Here is a 19,294-nt window from a genome sequence, read left to right as displayed (position 1 = left end):
CCCTCTTTTTTTAAGTTCCATGTCCTAAAGTCAGAGGCTTGAATATAATGTTCGCAGAGTCTAACAGGAAGAGGTATGGAAGGACATGTGGGGGGGAATGATGTGTAATGTGACCCCAGTGAACAGCTTCAGCAGACAGCTGGCCTCATCTTTGACAAGATGCCCACATGTCTGTGCATATATCACCCCACACACACACACACACACACACATGTACACGCTCATGCACACACATACGCACACACAGGGCCATGTGTATGAGCATCTGTACCCAGCTGGAGGTGTAACAGTAGCTCATTAGAGCTCTGACACCACACAACACACTGTGGGGATGTGAGAATTGAAATAATGCACTCAGAGAGACAACACAAACAGACACACACACACACACACACACACACACACACACACACACACACACACACACACACACACACACACTGATTACAAAATAAAACAGATGGAGAGAAAAAAGAAGAGGAAGGTGAGATAATTATTGAATTTTAAGAAGGAAAGCATTTAAGAGAAAGTTCAGTGAGATTTGTTGAATTTGTAAATCAGGTAGAACGGAGAGAAGAGGATTCATGAGAAGAAGAGGTGGTGGAGTGCGTTCTTAGATTGTAAATTAGTGTGTGCATGTGGGTATCTTCTCTGACTTGCAAACCTCTTCTGGGGCAGAAGATCTACTGCATCCATTAATCTCATTTTAATAATTAATGACAGCTCCTCCAGAAGGAGTTTGGCCTGGACTGTTGGCATAAAATGAGACATTTACTGCTGTCTGGTAATTGCCACATTAGTTCATTCTTGCCTAATAGCCCAGCGTAGAGCTGGCAGAATGGACATAATGTACAGTGTCTATTTAGTTGCATTAGTTTGCTTCATAAAGCTGTAAAATAACAGAGGAACTTGTGCCCAGCTAGTGGACTGATGTATGTGTATGCATTGCTGCAGATAAACATATTTAACTTGATGCTTTTGAATAAATATGGGCCTTAAATACTGAGAGGTAGCTGCAGTTTTTACAGGATCTACCGTTATTGACCACTTTGGCTGCAAAGAAAATTATTCTCTCTCTCTTTAAACCTTTAAAGACCAAACCCCAGAGTGTCTCAGCATTGTGTCGAGCATATTTGTTATCTGTGCATGTCAATCTGTTGATTGGCCAGTCTGCTACTTTTGGCTTGGGACTGAAAGAGCTAATTGGGCAGACGCCATATGGTCCTCCTGAGTAAAATCTACATACTTTCTTGAACTGTAGCACAAGCAGAAGAAATAAATGGTTATTTGTACATGCTGATGACAAACATTATTTTTGTTGCCGTTATGTGTGTGCCTTAATCCGGGCAGTTTTGTCCAATTCTAAATTAATTACCAAATATTTGCAAAGCTAAGTATCTGACAACTGCAAATCTGTTCATGTTTTCAAAGCTGGGTGTTGTCTCCCCAAACGCCAGACTCTATTGTCTCACAATGTCTACATATTGGCATACTTTACTTGGGGTCCATTCATGCAAATTTGTATTATCTTTATTTAAACTCGAAAATCATTTAGAGCAAGCCCTCATTTACAATGACGACAAGCATATAAAATAAACATTAAAATGCATGACAAGCAAATAAAAGATATAACCCTAAAAGAATGAGGATCCATTAAGGAACCATTGAAAAATAATGTTACACAAAGTCAGTTAAAACAGGTTCAATCAGAGGTTAAAAATGTTAAAACTAATGATTTAAATTTGATTAAAAGAAACAAGTGCATTCATTTTGAAAGTGCTTTGAAGTTAGTTCCATGCAGATGGTGCAAAAACGCAAAAGGCAGATCTACCCAGCTCAGATTTAACTCTGGGAACCTGGAGAGTGAGACAATCAGTTGATCTGGTGTGTTTTGCTCCAGAGGACCAAACTAGCATTGAAGATAAGTATGATGGTAGCATCCCACCAAATGTGTACAATGCATACAACATTTACATAATTACAAATCCAAGGCAAAAATGATAAACACAATAATCACAACAATAACATGATAAAAAGTAAGATACAAAACCAAGAAAGATACAACACGAAGAAGATCGCACTAAATGTATTATAAAGCATACAAGTAATCTCACATAGCCTACAGCACAATCATCCAATCAATAAAATACAATATATGACAACACTTAAAAATGCAATGCTTCTTCACAATACTTCAAACTGTGACCAAAATAATTAAATACTACTGTTACTATTGATAATATCAATAATAACAATAACCACAAAAATAACTATTATTTCTATCACCAGCATCATTGTCACCATTTACCTGAAGGTCATTCACAGATATAAGCAGTAGAACCTTGAGGAAGATAGTGACAATGATGGTTAAGAGCGACTCCATGACACATGATATTGCTTTAGAGTCTTTTTAAAAGCAGTTTTACTGGTTGAACTGGTAATAGCAGATGGAAGACCATTCCATTTCTTCATGCCTCTATGCAAACAGTGCACTGCTTTGCATTAATAGTTGTGAGGTGGAAGTGTAACAGTGTTGCACAATAAAATGTCATTAAAGCAAAGGTAAACATGATCATTCTTACCTGCTAAACATCTTCATGTAAGAGTAGTTATGAAAGCATGCTGAGCCAAGGACCACTACATCTTTGGGGCTGAGTTGATGTAATGAGTCAAATGACTAAAAACAGGTTTTAAATGAGGGAACAAAACATGAAGAAACAAGAAGTCTGGAGCAGGATCCAAGCAGAGCCTTAACTGTTTTCAATGTGTTGTCTTTACATACAGGATCATCCTGCACCAACAATTCAATGCCTGCTATGAAACAGAGCTGTCAATCTGGGCTATTCAACCATAAGTTCAATGCTGGAAGTAAGGGATAACCCAAATTTCAACAGGAACAGGTAGTCATGTGTCATTTTTGATTTATTGTGCAAAATAGTACTCTGAAGCAGCAAACTCTTAACACTTGAAAGGCAGGGGAGCATAGTTTTAAACTGGTGCACAATTGAGACATCACATTCAGGTTTAATGTTGTCTAGGAATTTGCAGGATTGTTTATAAGAGGGAACAGTTTGGAGAGTAGATGAGAAAGTAAGGAGAGTTTGAGGGCAAGTGAGGACAGACAGACTGACCTCTACTGACATAAAATATATAAATAAAAAGAGAAAAAAATCATCAATAAATAAATAAAATTCTTCTTTCGCTTTCAATACCAGATTTTCCACTCAACAGTTCAGAGGTGCCCCTGAATTCTGTGTAGCTTTTCAAAGCCTGCCCCACCACCAATTATCTCCCAACATTCAAAGCTTCCCTCTCCAAACCAGCAGGTCAACCCTGGAGAAAAACTCTCCCACTGTTCCACTCGGGTGGCTCCTGAGAGAATATTTCATGATGCCAACATTGGAAAGTGCTTCTTAGAAATAAAGTAAACGCAGCTCCCTCAAGTGAAGACACCATAGAGAGAAAACCTAAAGAAAAGGAGAAGTGAGAATGTTTGAGAATTAGTTGGAAATCCACACCGCTCCCCCCCCCCCCCCTCCTCCTCTAACACCACTGAGGAGCAAAAGTAATCTAGTTCTCGTTTTCAAATATTCATGAAGCTGTCTGATTGGAGAGCTGTCCTGATTTAAACAGAGGCAGACGCTCAGTTTGGTTTGAGTGTGTGGGATTTTAAAGGTCTGTTTGTGTCTCATAATGACGGGCTGTGTGTATGTGTTTTTGTGTACATTGAGTAAAATAGAAGAATAGAATAAGCCAACAATAAGAAAATGTTAGTTTTAAGCCAGTTTCTGCTCTCCAAAATGAGCATCTTAATAATTATCACAGCTAGCTGCATCTTAGGTACTCCTTTCAACCCTCTTCTCCCTTCTTTCTTGTCAAATGTATAATCTGATATGTTTTTAAATTCGATATGTTTCCTTATTACGCGGTCTTCCTGTCTTACTGATCTTCCGGTTGTGTAAGATGCTTGTTTCTGATTGGTCCAAACCCCTTGAATCCTATTAATAACTTTCACCAACATGAGCAACACCAGAGGCAAACTGATCACACATCATGTCAAATCAAAAAAAGAGTTCCAGCACATTTAGCATCTGCTTGTTGACTCCATAGACCGTAAGCTGCAGTAAAACCATAGACTGTATAAATAATGGATGCAGTGTCCGTGACGTCACCCATCCTGTTCCTGGGCGCTGTTTTGAAGCCAATCGTCTGCGGGAGCCATATTGGAAATGCTGAACTCAACCAAACTTAGTGTGAGGTAAAGAGGCGGGGTTTGAGCCTCCTAGCCAACAGCCATGTGTTCCCAGCTGTCCATCAAGTCAGTCATGTCCTTATTTGGGCGGAAACTCGTAATCTTAATATCTTCTGAACCGTTGCATTAGAAAAAAATTCACCCCCGGTACAGTGTGTGCCGATACAGAAATTAGCGGCGTAGACCCAAGCCGTTTTTTGAACCAGGCTGTAAACATGTTTATTAATGCTGCAAAGATTGTCTCTTTTGAATTGGTGTGTATGTGGTTTTCGGTGTTTCTGCAGCCAGCCTCAAGTGGATTCTCTATGAATTGCAGTTTATAACACTTCCGCTTGGGCTTCGTATTTTGAGACTGGAGGTTGCCGCTTGGCTAAAACGCTAGCTTTAGTTAGCATGCTAAATTGGCAGGCTAAGGATGTTTGCATATTGGATCCTGTCCAGCAATATTGGCAATGACAGTGGAGCAGGTGAGAGAAACTTTAGGTTAGCGATCTCTACAGAGAAACTTAAACCATGAGCGGTGGTGATGATAGCAGCAGGGTTCAAAGTTGTGACATTTGTTTGTTTTTAAAGGTGTGTGAACAGCAGAGCTCAGAGAAGAAGGAGAGCTGAATGAAGACAGTTTCATGTTCAATCCACCGTAACAGGCAGATAAGAATCCATCACCATGGAACGCTGACTGACGAGGAATCACAGGGACTATCTTTAAAAACTGTAAACATAAATCATTTAAATCAATAAAATAATATTTTAATCAATGTTTTTTGACAAAGTGTTTGTATTTTAAGTTAGTATCCAGGTTATAAGGGGGGTCAAGAACTCCACTTTGTGTTGGGGTCTTGTCTCACCCTGTCGGGGTTCTTTTTCCCCATAACAACCTGCTAACCATACATTATCCCTTACTTTCAATCACTGCACTAACACTTCATTCTCCATCATTGTTCTCACATTTTTCTCTATAACTGCACCCTTTTTCTTATCATCCTGTTCTTCCTCCTAAACTCCCCCAAACATTATACTCCCCTCATCTTTTGGTGGAAGTGGACGGTGTGTACACCCTGTTCTCTCCTCCACCTAAGAACATTGCCTGTCAAATTAGATCACGGCCGATCACTGAGGAACCAACCTCTGTGATCTCTCACAGATATGGTAGCACACAGGTGCTCTGCAAACTCTGACCTTCCTTTTTCATGCTCGGTGTGTTTTATTAGCATGCTTTTGTCTGATTTGTGGCGGAGCTGTGGCAGAATCATGGCTCAGCGGGCTCCTGTCGGCACCAAGGTTACGGTGGTACACAGGCGAGAGGGGAGATTCATATTTCATGGTTCACTGAGTTAGATCCACACCTTACGGATGCTTTGAAGCATGAGCCGAGGCTTGGTCACTGGACTGAGGTTTGGTTGCTGGACTGTGGAGAATACAGCAACCTGTTTTGTTGAGGAGACCTTTGAGATAATGTGGCGATACAGTGCAGCTCTGAAACTTTTCACTGGTGAAGTTTTCCCAGCTTCATTTTAAGATACGACCGAGGGGACGTCTGGGAACACGTGCTCTTCCTACTTGAAATTTAATTGAAGTTGGCAGTGGCTACATTTTCTTGAGTCTCGGCAGAACTTCAACATGGTCAAGTTTTTTTCTCCTCTCAGCCTCCTGACTTCTATCCTTACGTAACTTCTTCGTGTTTTCCAACTTTGAAACCTCACAGGACTCCATTCCAAGCTGTGAGACTCCCTCTGGAACAGCAGGGAATGGAAGAATTTCTATGTTTCTGTCTTCTTTACTGATATTTTGCTGTCAAAGAAATTGTGAAGACTCCTCTCAAGGTGTGCGGGTCGAAAGGTCGAACTTTTGAAAGCGAATAATTGGCTAGAGCTTTTTAGACTCTTGAAAAATCACGCCTTCTACTCACACCTCTCGTTGAAATGAGCTTGTTATTATTAAGAGCTTGAATATCTCGGGGTATATTGGTGTGAAATACTTGGAACTTAACTCAGCTTCTTTCACTTTTTTATCCCACTCTTGTCAACTCTCTGCCTCTTCTTCTCTCAGCCTGAGAGCCTCTTTCCTGGGCTCAGACAGGTATATGCATATTGCTCTCGTCTCTCTGTCTCTCTGTTCCTAACATTGTAATTATCTCCAACACTTGATAAAACCCTCAGGCTCTCCCAGTCTCCTTCTCTCAATCTCACTTTATTGTCATCATTATATTGCATTTAATCATCCCTTGGTGCTTTCACTCGCATTGGTTTCTGATCTTCTCTCTACATCTCCTGTCCTTCTACTTCTACTTCTCTATTTCCGATCATTTCATACCTCCCCTATGGCTGGTAATCAAACTATGAGCACATGGCATGTGCACGCCTGCAAACACACATATACACATCTGTCTTATGCAACAATCGTCCTGAAGCATTTCCCCGTACCTATGAAGTGTGAAACATCATTTTAGATCAATTTGAAAATAACACAGGTCCACCTTTTCAGTTTTTATCACAAAAAACCTTTTTGTGTGTTTTGTGTATGTTTCCATACAATTGGAAAAAATATTTAAAAAGACATAAGACCCTGATTACTGCAGTACTTTAAGAAGGGTCTTAGAAACGAAGCCGATACAATGTGCCTTCTTTCTAATGACCAACAGGAGGAAACTCCACAAGTTGTTAAAAGTCCATTTGTTTCAAAGCAAGCAAGAAAACTCTCTTTCTTTACTCCTTCAGAAAACATTGTGTTAACCAGTAACTGTCTCAGTTAGGGCATCATATTTTCACTTCGTGTTTATCATCACCTTATCATTTTTGAAAAGGAAATGATTGCAATAATTATGGAAAACTTGGGAACTCTGCCTGTTAAAGGAAGTTTGTCCTTGCCACTGTAACTTGCTAAATGCTGCAAAGTGCTCTGCTCATGGTGGATTAAGATGAGATCAGACTGAGTCCTGTCTATAAGATGGGACTGGATCTTATCCTGTCTTGATGTTGGGTCTTTGTTAATAATAGAACATATAGTACGGTCTAGACCTGCCCCATTTGGAAAGCGTCTTGAGATAAGATTTGTCATGAATTGGCATGATACATATAGTAATACCTTTAATAATACCTTTATTTGTATAGCACTTTTCAATACAAGTAACAAAGTGCTTCACAAAAATAATAAAAACCAAATGAAAGCAGAGAAGCAATGCAAGCAAACAGAAAGTAAAAGCAGAGATAAAACGTTAAAGATTAAAATAAATTCACAAAATAAAAGCTTTACGATAAAAGTGTGTCTTGAGTAGTGAAATAAAATGAGGGACTGACTCTGCAAGTCTGATTCCATCTGGCAGGCCGTTCCACAGTCGGGGGGCTTTGATAGCAAAGGCCCTGTCGCCCTTAGTTTTTAGTGTAGACCGTGGAACAGCAAGCAGAGCACTGCCAAAGGATCTCAGACTGCGTCCTGATTCATGGGGGGATTAGAGCTCAGATATGTATCGAGGGGCGAGTAAATACACTTTAATAATAAACACACTTAACTTACTTGAATATTGTCATCAGATTTTTTGCATATTATTAATGTTTCATTTTTTTAAAAGCTGGTTGTAATGGTATTTTGGGACAGCCAGAGTCTCAATCACTGGTTTCAACTCTTCTGTATAACAGCTTGATGTTTATTCTTTAAATCATAGTTTAATTTAGATAAGAGATGATAAAGCAGGGCATGATTAGGGTATGGCTACCTTGAAGTAATTACCACAGGGACCTCCAAAAAGTTCTTGTTAAACATTCAGTTGTATTAAAAGATATTCAAGTATTTGTTTGTCTCTTTATTGGTAAGAGTTTCTCCCTGTGTATTGTATTACTTCCTTCTCTCCATCTTTTCTCTTTTTGCCTATCCTTTAGGAAAACCATGTTTCCCCCTTCTAGTAATTTGTCAAAATAGGTCAAATAGCAAAATACTCCCTTTTTATTTTCTGTCTCTTTCTCAATTATTCCACACCTAGTTAAACTTCAAGCTTGTTTACTTCCTCCACCTCCAAATGCTGCTCCTCCACGAGGCTCTGCTTTCATCTTGTGTGGTTGCAGGTTTAATCTCAGACTCCTCATGCTTATGAACGCCTGTGAACTGACGGGAAACACTTTGATGCCTTCCCTTCATGAGCTGTAAGGTGTATTCAGTTTCAGGGATGCAGGAGATCGACTGTAACATCTGTTTTTAATACTCGTAAAAAAAAACATTTCACCTACACGCACATATTTGTATTCAGCAGCAAACAAATCAGTGGCTGTGCTCTTAGTTTATCTTTGTAAGCACAGTAAGGTCATGTTACAGAGCCTTGTTTTATTAGCAGGTACTTCACTTTCAGCTTATTAATTCATATTACATCCGGCACAGCAGGATCTTGACTGTGGGAGAGTGAGAGCACTTCTCTGCTGGCTTTTTTAATAAAAGCAAACATGGAAGGAGGTGTATATTAATTCATAAGAACTCAAACTTTGTGGTAAAAAGGTTGTATTGCTTCATCTTGAGTTTCATGCTATGATAAACTGTAAGCATCATCCTATTTGTGTTACTGACAAGCTTTTCTGTGTTTTGTGTGTGTATTCCAGGATGATTGAATACTCACTGGACCTGCAGAACGTCAACTTCACCGCCATCAGGACCGTGAGGGTACTGCGGCCTCTCAAAGCAATTAACAGGGTGCCAAGTAAGTCACAACACCGATTCAATCTGGGTTACAGTTATTGATAAAATGTGTTATATTACACCTCAAAAGTCAAAAGACAGAAGTGAACCGAGCTGTGTTGATAATCTCTGAGGTCGATGCCAACACCAGATACATCATTAAATGTTTCACAGTTTATAAAAGAACTGTTCTTTTTATGCTGAATTGAACAAAACTATTCAGGAGGTTCATTCATGTAAGGTCGTCTGTGGCACTCATTCAGCACCATGGACAGCTGCCTGAAAGAGCAGCCAGAGACTGGAGGCTCGGTCGCTGTCCAGGGTGCTGAATATGAGTCATTGAGCCAGGAATACCTCAACTGTGAGCCTGTTCAACAAATATGGCAACAACCTATGCTTATGATTTGCTGCAGGGATTTGTATTTCAGCTGACAACAGCCAAGCCATCTTTTTATTATACAGCAAAATATACCATAATATGAAATAACAGGCCATAACACAACATAACATAGCATAACATAACATAACTATAAGTGTCATTGGATTCCTTTTTCAAATCCAGATTAGTCACTGTATTTCAATAGTTAATCACCTTTAATCCCATTTTAAATGCATGTTTAAAATTCATAATTTTGCCTTGCAGAGGAGTTGTTGAGTCCATATGAACAATGTAAAGCAAGTCTCATTAGGAGTTCCAGTTTGGTTGCTCTTTCTGAATCATACAGGTGATGTATGAGAGAAACAATAGTTCCCCATGATGATATATCAGCATGCCATCCTGAGGACTACCCCTAGACCCAAGTCTTCCACAATGTAGTCAGGCCTATAGTCAGTTGCCACCCATTTAGCAAGCGCTGTAGTTCACTTCGATTCGAACCCTGGCCGGGTTGGGAACTATATGATAATTAGATGAAACAAACAGAATTAAATCACCATTTTCCAACGACCCATTTTAAATACTGTGATCAACAGATTAAAAATCAGTGGAATCATCTAAACTCTCCTTTAAAGGTTATTAATTGTGTCAGGAAGTTAATATCGATAGGCCTCTGTTAGTCCTTCCTCTTACTGCTAATTAGGTAAATCATTAGTTCTCATTGCATGGTCCCTCCTTTTAAGATCATTCTATGCATTGTTTCAATAGAAAATCTGTGCTCAATGGACCCAAGGCAACTCCTTCTATTACATTCTGATGCCTCCTGGTATTGAAAGTGCCACAACAAAAGCATTACTCATGTTGGAGTGAATGGCCCACATGAAAACAGCCCCATTGTGTCTGATGTGCCATACATGACAACGCTAACGCGCCTTCCTGCAGCAGCCCTGATGCCCCCCTGTGATCATGTAATCTGATTGTGTACCTGTTGCTCTCAATGAGCTGGCCTGGTGATTTACAGGTGCAGTTTGATTCCATCTCCTGCGTCTCAAACAGCGACTGACATCTGCGCAGGAATAAAATCTGAGAGAACAGAGTTAAGGAGGCTGTCCTTACAGGGAGGTCACGTTACATCTCTGTCTAGCTGTACCTGCAGCTTCATTCTGTGTCAGGTACAGAATTCAGGGCGACACAAAGTTCACAGGGCCTATTTAAATTCCTAAAAAGTAATTTCACCCACCCTGAGCCGTCCTAATTTTGACACTCATCACCCAAACCTGTCACTGCTGCTCCCAGAGTGCCGCTCAGTCCCTGTCCTTCTCCATGAGAACAATCAGTGCTGGGTCCTCATTGCTTTGTGCTCCATGTGTCTCAATTGTACCCAGCAGGCAAGCTTTTTAAGAAGCCACGAGTGCTCTCTAAATCAGATATGTTGGTGCTTGACGTTAATGTTGTTTTGCTTCCTTTATAAGTATAATTGCAGAACCTCCCACTGCACATAAATTTGTAACATAGACGAGCGAGGTTTTTCTTGAAACAGGTGCAGGGAATGTGATTGGCCACAGAGACGTGGGTTGGTGTTCTATATTTGGCACTTACTTTATACAGAACACTCTGAGCATGTGATGAACACGTGGAGAACCTCTATATGTGCATGTTGCCACAGGAAGAACATTGATGATAGAATCAAGGCTGCTTTTTTCACAATGATGCTATCTGCTTTGTTGTTTGTTTGTCCATTCACTCCATCCGTCTCATTGTTTGATACCTTTTGATTTAAAGTGAGAAAGACTTTTAGATCTCCTGATACATTTGAATTATTTCTATCCTGCTGCAATCTCTAAGTTGCCCCTTTCTCTGTCACTGTTTTCCTTCTGTTTGATCAATTACTGGAATTGTTTACTCTACCTTGTTCTGAGAAGTGTCCTACTTTTCATTCCTTCAAACCTCACAACAATCATGCCAAAGCCAAAGTTGCTTTTGTATCTAAATCCAGTTTTTACCCATCACAGTTTATTTTTTTTCTTAACTATATTTGATCATCAAAAATTGGAATGCATGATGACAATCAAGAAAATGTCCATCCACGTCTCCAAGAATGACTAGTGTGTTTTTGTCTCCAGGTCCTCAAATACAGTTTTTTGCAGCCTCCTCTTTGGTGTTGTGGATGCAAAATTCAATTCAAGACTAAGACTACAGAAGTTTGTCCCTGTGAACTTACTCCATAATATCTGTCTGACAGTGTCTGACTCCCAGGGTAGCAAAGGTTATAGAATATGAATACAGTACAGGATCTGAGAGCTCATTGTTGTGCCAGGTGTAGTTTGTAATCTCATAGGTATGAGGAAGGATTAAGACGTTTCTGTTTCACTGCCCAAGAAATTCTTCAAGGCTGTTTCATTAATTATTAGTGACTGAGAACTGAAGTCTTCCTGTGAGGAAAAAATAAAAAATAGACAAAGTGAACCTGGTGCAGAAAGATAAAACACAAGCAATGTGGACTCTTGAGCACCATTGTCATCATTAAGACATGACTCTTGTCAAAGCGTGCGTTTGTTGTTGAAGTAAATTAAAGAAATATAGATTTTTTTTAAATACTGCTTCTCTTTTTTCAAGACATTTTTTGCAGGATACAGAGTGATGAGGTAATGTACTGAAGAGTCAAAGTAGCAGATCGAAATCCTATGAGCCGCTCACCGATCAACACAGATATACTGTACATTGCATACCAATGGTTTTTTGGTGTAGTGTTCTGGCGAGAGATTTGTCTGGGCAGGGTGAGAGTGTGAGACTGACGGTGAAAGCGTGAGAGTTGTCAACTCTGCATAAAGGTGATGGAGAGGCATCAGTAAGAGTGACGCTATTTGAAAATCAGTCAAAAACTCCTTGCAGTGGTTTTGATTCAGCACATGGCAATGATTATATAAAGCTTCATGTACACATTTCACAGTGTCTTATACAGATGCACAAGATAGCTTGTGGCTAGCATCTGTTTCGTCAGCTCTTTAGGTATATGTCCAGTGGCGGTTCTGGGGAGGGTCCAACAGGGTCCAGTGCCCCTGTAAAACTGAACCTGGACCCCCCTGTGGCCCCTGCTCCTCACCAAAATAGTATTATACAATAAAAAAAGCTTCGGTATTGCGCCAATTTTACAGGCGGAACACATGTGTGTGGCACTTGGTTCCAGTCCCTTAGAGCGCTAAGGGACTCATGTTGAGTGTAAACAGTCAAACAGCTGCTGTCAGTCTGCATGTTGATATAGTACACAGTAGTATATATGTCTGGTATATAGGGATGCACTGATGTTTTGCAAGTTTGTTCTCAGCCGGTCCTCGCCGTTCTCAGTCTCTTTTGTCAGGGTTGAATATGTGCCTCTGACAACACCCTTGGCCCCAGCCTGGCCCCCCCCAGTAAAATTGGTCTAGAACCGCCACTGTATATGTCACAACGATTTTTTCCTAACTTGTTTGATATTAATTTGCTGAAGAAATATGGTAAGAACTGGTTAACTGTAATACAGGACTAGCTGCTAAAGCATTACAATTGTTAAATGGGTTTAAACTTACCTATAGTATCAAAAAACAAGTTTTTCAAAATTAGCTAGCACCTTAACTATTGTTTACAAGTCACACCACCATTTTGGGGAAGTCACATCCTGTCCCAGTCACATGACTATCCCATGACAACCATACAAGGATGTTTAGTATAGGCATTTTTGGACTGGAGGAACTTTACCCAGGAACTAGGGACTTTACCCTTGAACTACGTGCATTTTGACCGGTGGAACTAGGGTCTAAATTTAGTTCAGGGGTAGATAATCTCCCCCCTAAAAAGACCCTGCTAAGGGGGTAGACCCTGCTAGGGGGGTAGTACTTTTCAAAAAGCCCCGCGGCTTTTGGGGGGCACGGCCTGAGTCTCTTCCATGCTAACGGGCTAACTGTTGTGAAACCTGCCGGCCCGTCTTCTTCTATGGTGTCATTTGTGATAAATGGCATTCGTCTTTGACTTACTGCCCTCTACTGGTCTGGTGGTGTACTGCCTTTACTTTTTATTTCCTCCATATGTCACTTGCCTGATTTGCACAATCTACCTGGGGCTTCGGCCTCGCAGTCGAAACGCAGACAACAATGGGGGCACAGGAACCTTTTAGTTCAGGGTAAAGTAGTTCTGGGAGCTGAAAGACCCCGGAACTCTTGGTCGAAATGCACCTTATATGTCACTTTGGGACTTAATGAGTTAAGGTGAAGCATAAAGTTGTATGAGGAAGACTCAAAGGCATTCAAAGTGTTCGTTACACCTGTGTCAACGTTCATTCTTATGGGTTAAGGTTACCTTTGGCACCACTGTTCTTCCTTTATAACACAAGCTTAACGTCAAATAGTTCACAGCTGAGGTTGAGCAGGCTATCTACTACTTGAAATCTAAGGTTCCACTCTTCGTATCCTTGGATCATTTTCTGAATACAAATATGAATTTCAGATGTTTAAAGATGGTGATTTAATTGGCATTTGAGTGACCATGTCCCTGTATTTCAGCCTCCCTTCACCTCATGTTGAACCTCCATACCGGCTCCCAATGAGCGGCGTTATCAGCTAATTATATTGTGTTTGTTTTTGTAGATATTGGTGCACAAACAATGTGTGATGCCCAATAGAGGAATCAAATTGGAAAGAAGCACCTTGTCTGTATCAGAGAGAAAAAACAACAACTTTTTAAATTAACAATAGCCAACATTACACAAAGTGTTCCTCTTTGTAAGCAATGCATTACAGAGACAGCTGTCCAAACTTTCATTACAATCTTAATGGCCTGTAATGTTTATGTGTGCAAGGTGGACTTAATTTGTTATTGAATGGGTTGTTTTGTGCAGCTCTCTGGTGGGAGGAAACACAAACAATGATAAATCATTAGCGTCTGAACCATGTTTAAAGCTTTAATCTGCCCATTCAATGAGCACAAGTTATTTTTCTTTTACTAAGCTCCTCTTTTGGACGTTTAAAAGGCAAATGTTTGACATCCGTCTGTAGGAAACAAAAAGAAAGGGAAGTATTAGAAAGGTATAAATCTCAGAGTTTAGATCCCCCGTAACTAGATTGATGCTTTTCCTTAGTGGAGTCTCCAGAAACATTTCAATAAGGACGCAGCAATTTGAGTAAAGGAAGGATGGAAGAGAGGAAGAAGTAGGTGAGAGGGGAGAAGAAAAGAGACACAAAGAGAGACAAACGAGGGAGGGGAAAAGGGGATTATCCAGCTCCATGAAGGACAGGAGAAGATGGACGAGAGGAAGAGAGGGATGATGAGGGGAGAGATGCAGGGGGACCCAGATGAGAAGGCTATTACGATGATAGATAGAGCCGAGGAGACAAGAGCAAAGGACGGAGGGAGTCGTCACATGAATGGAGATAAAATGAGAGAAAGAGAACTGGAGAGTGGATGATTTGATCTTAGAGAGAAGAAGAAGTGGACTTGCAGACATTGAGTTTTGGCCTTTTGTCTTTACTGATGATACAAAAGTGATTCAGTTCCACCGAAATGCTCATCCTCATAACAATTAAATATTCAGCCTACTGCTATTCAAAGCATAAGACCTAATGTAACATCCTTCAGGTCTAGGAAGACAAACCACAAAACACATCCCTAGAAGCCGTCTTGGCCCTATGTTCTGTACCTCCTCAGTAGTTCCAGTATTTGGTTGCAGTAGTCACATCAAACCAACCTGATTGCATAAAAATCTGATGCAATCTTGAAACTCTGTTAGATTAAATTAATGGAATAATTGGTTTTGGAGGCCAAAAGTTGAAACACTGGAGGATCAGACCTTTGTGACCTGGTTTGTTCCAGTGAGACCAAATTCTGGTGTTAATTTGTGTTTATTTAATATGATAACTTCAGACATGACCTTCTCCTTAATCTCAGTGTGCCCCAGAGACATGGAACAACCTACGCTACAACCACAGGGCAAAGGTAGCCCGCCACATGAAAGCTCTTCTCTTTTATAGTGAAGGAATTTAAGTCAGAGTCAGCGCTATTTTGGTATTTCACTTTGGACCACTGGACTAAATTCAGATGCTATAACTACAAACACTTCAACCAATGAACTTTAGCCCATTACATAAACTTATACTAACATTGATTCCTTATGATATTGTGAGTTAAACTTCTGACTTAATTTATCCCAGTCTGTAAATGGAGTAGTCCAAATAAAATTACCCAACAAAAAGACTGACTTAAACTGGTTCAGTATCAAAGAACATTGTCAATGTCCAATCAATCAATCAATCAATCAATCAATCAATCAATCAATCAATCAATCAATCAATCAATCAATCAATCAATCAATCAATCAATCAATCAATCAATCAATCAATCAATCACTCACTCACTCACTCACTCACTCACTCACTCACTCACTCAATCAATCAATGTATCTATCTATCTTCATTTGTATAGTATCAAATCACAACAAACTTTATCTAAAGATGCTTTTACAAACATAGGATCCCAGTGTTGTCAGTGTCTAAGTTCCCCCGGCAGTCTAAGCCTATAGCATAATTAAGAGCTGGTCCAAGCCTGATCCAGCTCTAACTATAAGCTTTATCAAAAAGGAAAGTTTGAAGCCTACTCTTAAAAGTAAAGAGGGTGTCTGCCTCCCGGATCCTGACTGGTAGATGATTCCAAAGGAGGCGTGCCTGATAGCTGAAGGCTCTACCTCCCATACTACTTTTAGAGACTTTAGGTACGATGAGCAAGCCTGCATGTTGGGAGCGTAGTGTTCTAGTGGGGTAATAGGGCACTATGAGCTCTTTAAGATACAAAGGTGTCTGACCATTAAGAGCTTTGTAGGTCAGAAGACGGATTTTAAGTAACAATAATTCATATAGCGCTTTTCTGAATACTCAAAGTTGCTTTACATAGAATAAAAGTAAAAATAAAACAGGTAAATAAAACAAAACAAGGACAGAGGTGGGGTCATGTGTTGTATGTTTTTTTGAACAGGTAGGTCTTGAGGTGGTTTTTGAATGATTGGAGTGAGTCAGTTGCGGATGTGTGGAGGGAGAGAGTTCCAGAGAGTCGGGGTAGCAATGGCAAAGGCTCTGTCCCCCCAAGGTGCGGGGAATTAAATTATATTCTAGATTTTATGTGGAGTCAGTGTAGAGAAGCTAACACTGGAGAGATATGCTCACTTGTCCTAGTTTTAGTGAGTACTCTAGCTCCATGATTTGGACTAGCTGAAGGGTCTTTAGAGACTTGTTAGGGAAGCCTGATAAAAGGGGGAAAAACTGATGTATCCAACTACTTTGCCTTGTTGCTCTTGCTTAGCTTTGCTATCTTTTTATGGGGCTAGCTTTGGAGAAACTTGATGTAGAGTATCTTAACTCACTTCATTTTAGAGTTAGCATACTCAAGCCAATTTTAAACATCATGACATGACTGTAGGTTAAAAAATGTTGAATTATATCCACAAATGTGCTTAAATTTTTACCTTATTTATCAGCTCCCCAACTTTTTTTCCACACTAAGACATTTGTGATTGCAGGAAAAGCACATTTAGTTTTAGTAGCACTAATGATGGCTACTTTATATTCAGATGTCCCAGTAAACCGTGAGCCAGCATGAGCAATAACAGGAACATAAAACCAGGCTCATTGAAATTCATCAAACATTAGTTTTAATATCTAAACCCACTCTTTTCAGACTGTAAGTCTCCAGAAACATGCTCTACTGAATGTCTTAAACGTTTTAGGTACCATGCATGGGTAATTTGAAATAATTACCATTGAATGTCAAAATGTCAGGCAGTGTTTGGGGTCATTGAGAGTCAACTCATTAAGTCATCTGAACCAGTTCGGCTTCAGTGTTTGTCAGTTGCTAAATTGGTCCAAGGTGGAGCCGGTTATTGATCGACTCCGGACAGGAAAATTACCCACACTGATATGAGATAGTTGAGTAATTTTGTAAACCACTGGGCTCAGTGGCCACAGGACAAAGAGGTCAGTTCATAACAATCAGGATTGTGCGGTACAGAAGCACCAGCCGCCAGGAGCCAGTGATTTTACTCATCTTTATTTGCTGGGTGAATAAAGAAGCAATTCTCTCCGTTATTAAAGACGATTTACCTCAGAGCTCGTCTCAGGGGTAATTCAATCTCCACCAACACACTCATACAGACACACACAGCAAAAACCACAGCCAACACAAAGCCACGAGCACTTCCACACACACACACACACACACTAACTGTGCACACACACTCACAGATGATATGTGAAGTTAACACAGGAGTCACTTAATGGGTCGCTTAATGGAAACCACACAGACCCAGTTCCCACTGGCCACAGCTTAAAAGACTGGGCCTGCTTACTACATTACCCACAACACCCAGGGGGAAGGACGTATTAGCAGCCACGGAAACGGTTATCAGCATCCTTTTTTGTCCTCCTCCTCCTCTTTCTTTTCATTTACATTCTGTTTATTCTCACTTCTAATCTAGTTTGCACTTTGCTCATTTCCTCTTTCTGCACTCCGAGCATCCCCCCTCCCTCCCCTCCCATCTGCAGCTGCTCCGCCAGTCTGCTCTCAGAGATTAAAATGATTAAAGATGCTTTTTATATGAGGCAAACACTTGTTGTTCCATCCAGTCAACTTTAATATCCCATGATTAAACAGGCAGGGTTATACTTTCATTCAAATAAATCGCCTTCAATTTTACGTCTTAGAGGAAACAATTTTGGACCTCATCATGAATTCATCAGGAGGCATTAAACTGTGCTTTTAATGTTCTGCTTTGATTTGTCATCTTCATTTTTTAATGTAAGTGTTTCTTGTTGACGCTCATGTCTGCTATATTTGTATGATTCTGCATCTTGAAAACTGCTGCATAAATGTTAGGGCTTTCAAACGAGTATTATTCATAGTGGTTAAAGTTGGAGCAGGATATTTGGAGAACGCAGCATGAGTGAGCTAGATTTTGAAATGATACCTCAGAACAAAGGTCACTCCCTCTTCTCTGGCATCGTTACAAAGCCACGCCTCCAAAATACATAAACCTGCATACTGGTGGTCGAGTTAAGGGAGTAAGATGTGGAAAGAGGGCTGTGCTGCATTGCTCATGTGATTTGTTTCCAAAGAACTCGTGCCTCATTCTCAGGTGAGAAACCTCCTTATTGCAACAAACATGGCTTTTGTTCATACACAGTTTTCAAGCTTGCATGTTTAAACATTGATACAAATTCACATGTAAACAAACACATTAAATGAAACTATTACCTTAATACCTGTCCAAAAGAAACACAGCAACCATGGAGTCCCTTTCAAGCACCTTAACCTCCCTCAGCTGTCACCACCACTGAAAGGCTGACCCAATGTTCACCCTAGTTTGTCCTCTTGCTTTACTTAACCATTTTTAAGTTGTTGATCTTTTTCTTTCAACTACTGTCTTCCTTTTCTTGCTCTTTTTCTGTCATTATTGTCTCATAGAAAACTAACAGAAACCTTCAGTAGAAACAGCTGATAGATTTTGGTTGCATGCAGAACGTGCAAAAATAGAATACATGCAGGTAGGCAGCTTGAATGGAAGGTACATCGTCCAATCATTTCACTTGGCCCGCATGAAATGATTGGGCAAACTTGTCACTGCCATGGAGTTGCCACAGACACCTGATAATCTTCCCTTTACTGTCAGAGCATTGTTGGTACCACTTGCAATGGGAATGGAAACCTACTCCAGCTTTAATCGTTGAATTTAAATAGTTATCTGCACTGGCTTGTAGTTAGTTGCTGTCCCTTAGCTGTAGATAACTTCTTCTGTTAGTTTCATTCACTGGTCAGGTGATTCCCTCACTCTGAATTAATGCTCTGCCGGCTTTTGTGATACGGTTGCTCGCTGGCATCAGTCCCATTGTCCACACCTGCATGCTTAGCTCATAGGTTCTAGCTTAAACTTGAAGTACTTTGGTGATATTTTAATTCCATTTGACACAAAGTGCATATTACTTTTGACTTGTCAA

General features: G+C 40.2%; 1 protein-coding gene across 1 annotated transcript in view; it reads left to right on the top strand.

Moving 5' to 3' along the window:
• Positions 1-19,294, top strand: part of cacna1ia (calcium voltage-gated channel subunit alpha1 Ia) — a 427,222-nt gene that overhangs the window by 211,950 nt on the left and 195,978 nt on the right. The window contains exon 6 of the mRNA XM_034687815.1: positions 8,836-8,933. Coding sequence (XP_034543706.1) covers positions 8,836-8,933 — 98 coding nt within the window. The remainder of the gene's footprint in view (positions 1-8,835; positions 8,934-19,294) is intronic.

This window comes from Notolabrus celidotus, chromosome 7, assembly GCF_009762535.1.
Source record: "Notolabrus celidotus isolate fNotCel1 chromosome 7, fNotCel1.pri, whole genome shotgun sequence".
NCBI classification, from domain to species: domain Eukaryota; kingdom Metazoa; phylum Chordata; class Actinopteri; order Labriformes; family Labridae; genus Notolabrus; species Notolabrus celidotus.
Note: the sequence above shows the minus strand (reverse complement) of the source record. Positions and strands in the feature narration are given on the sequence as shown.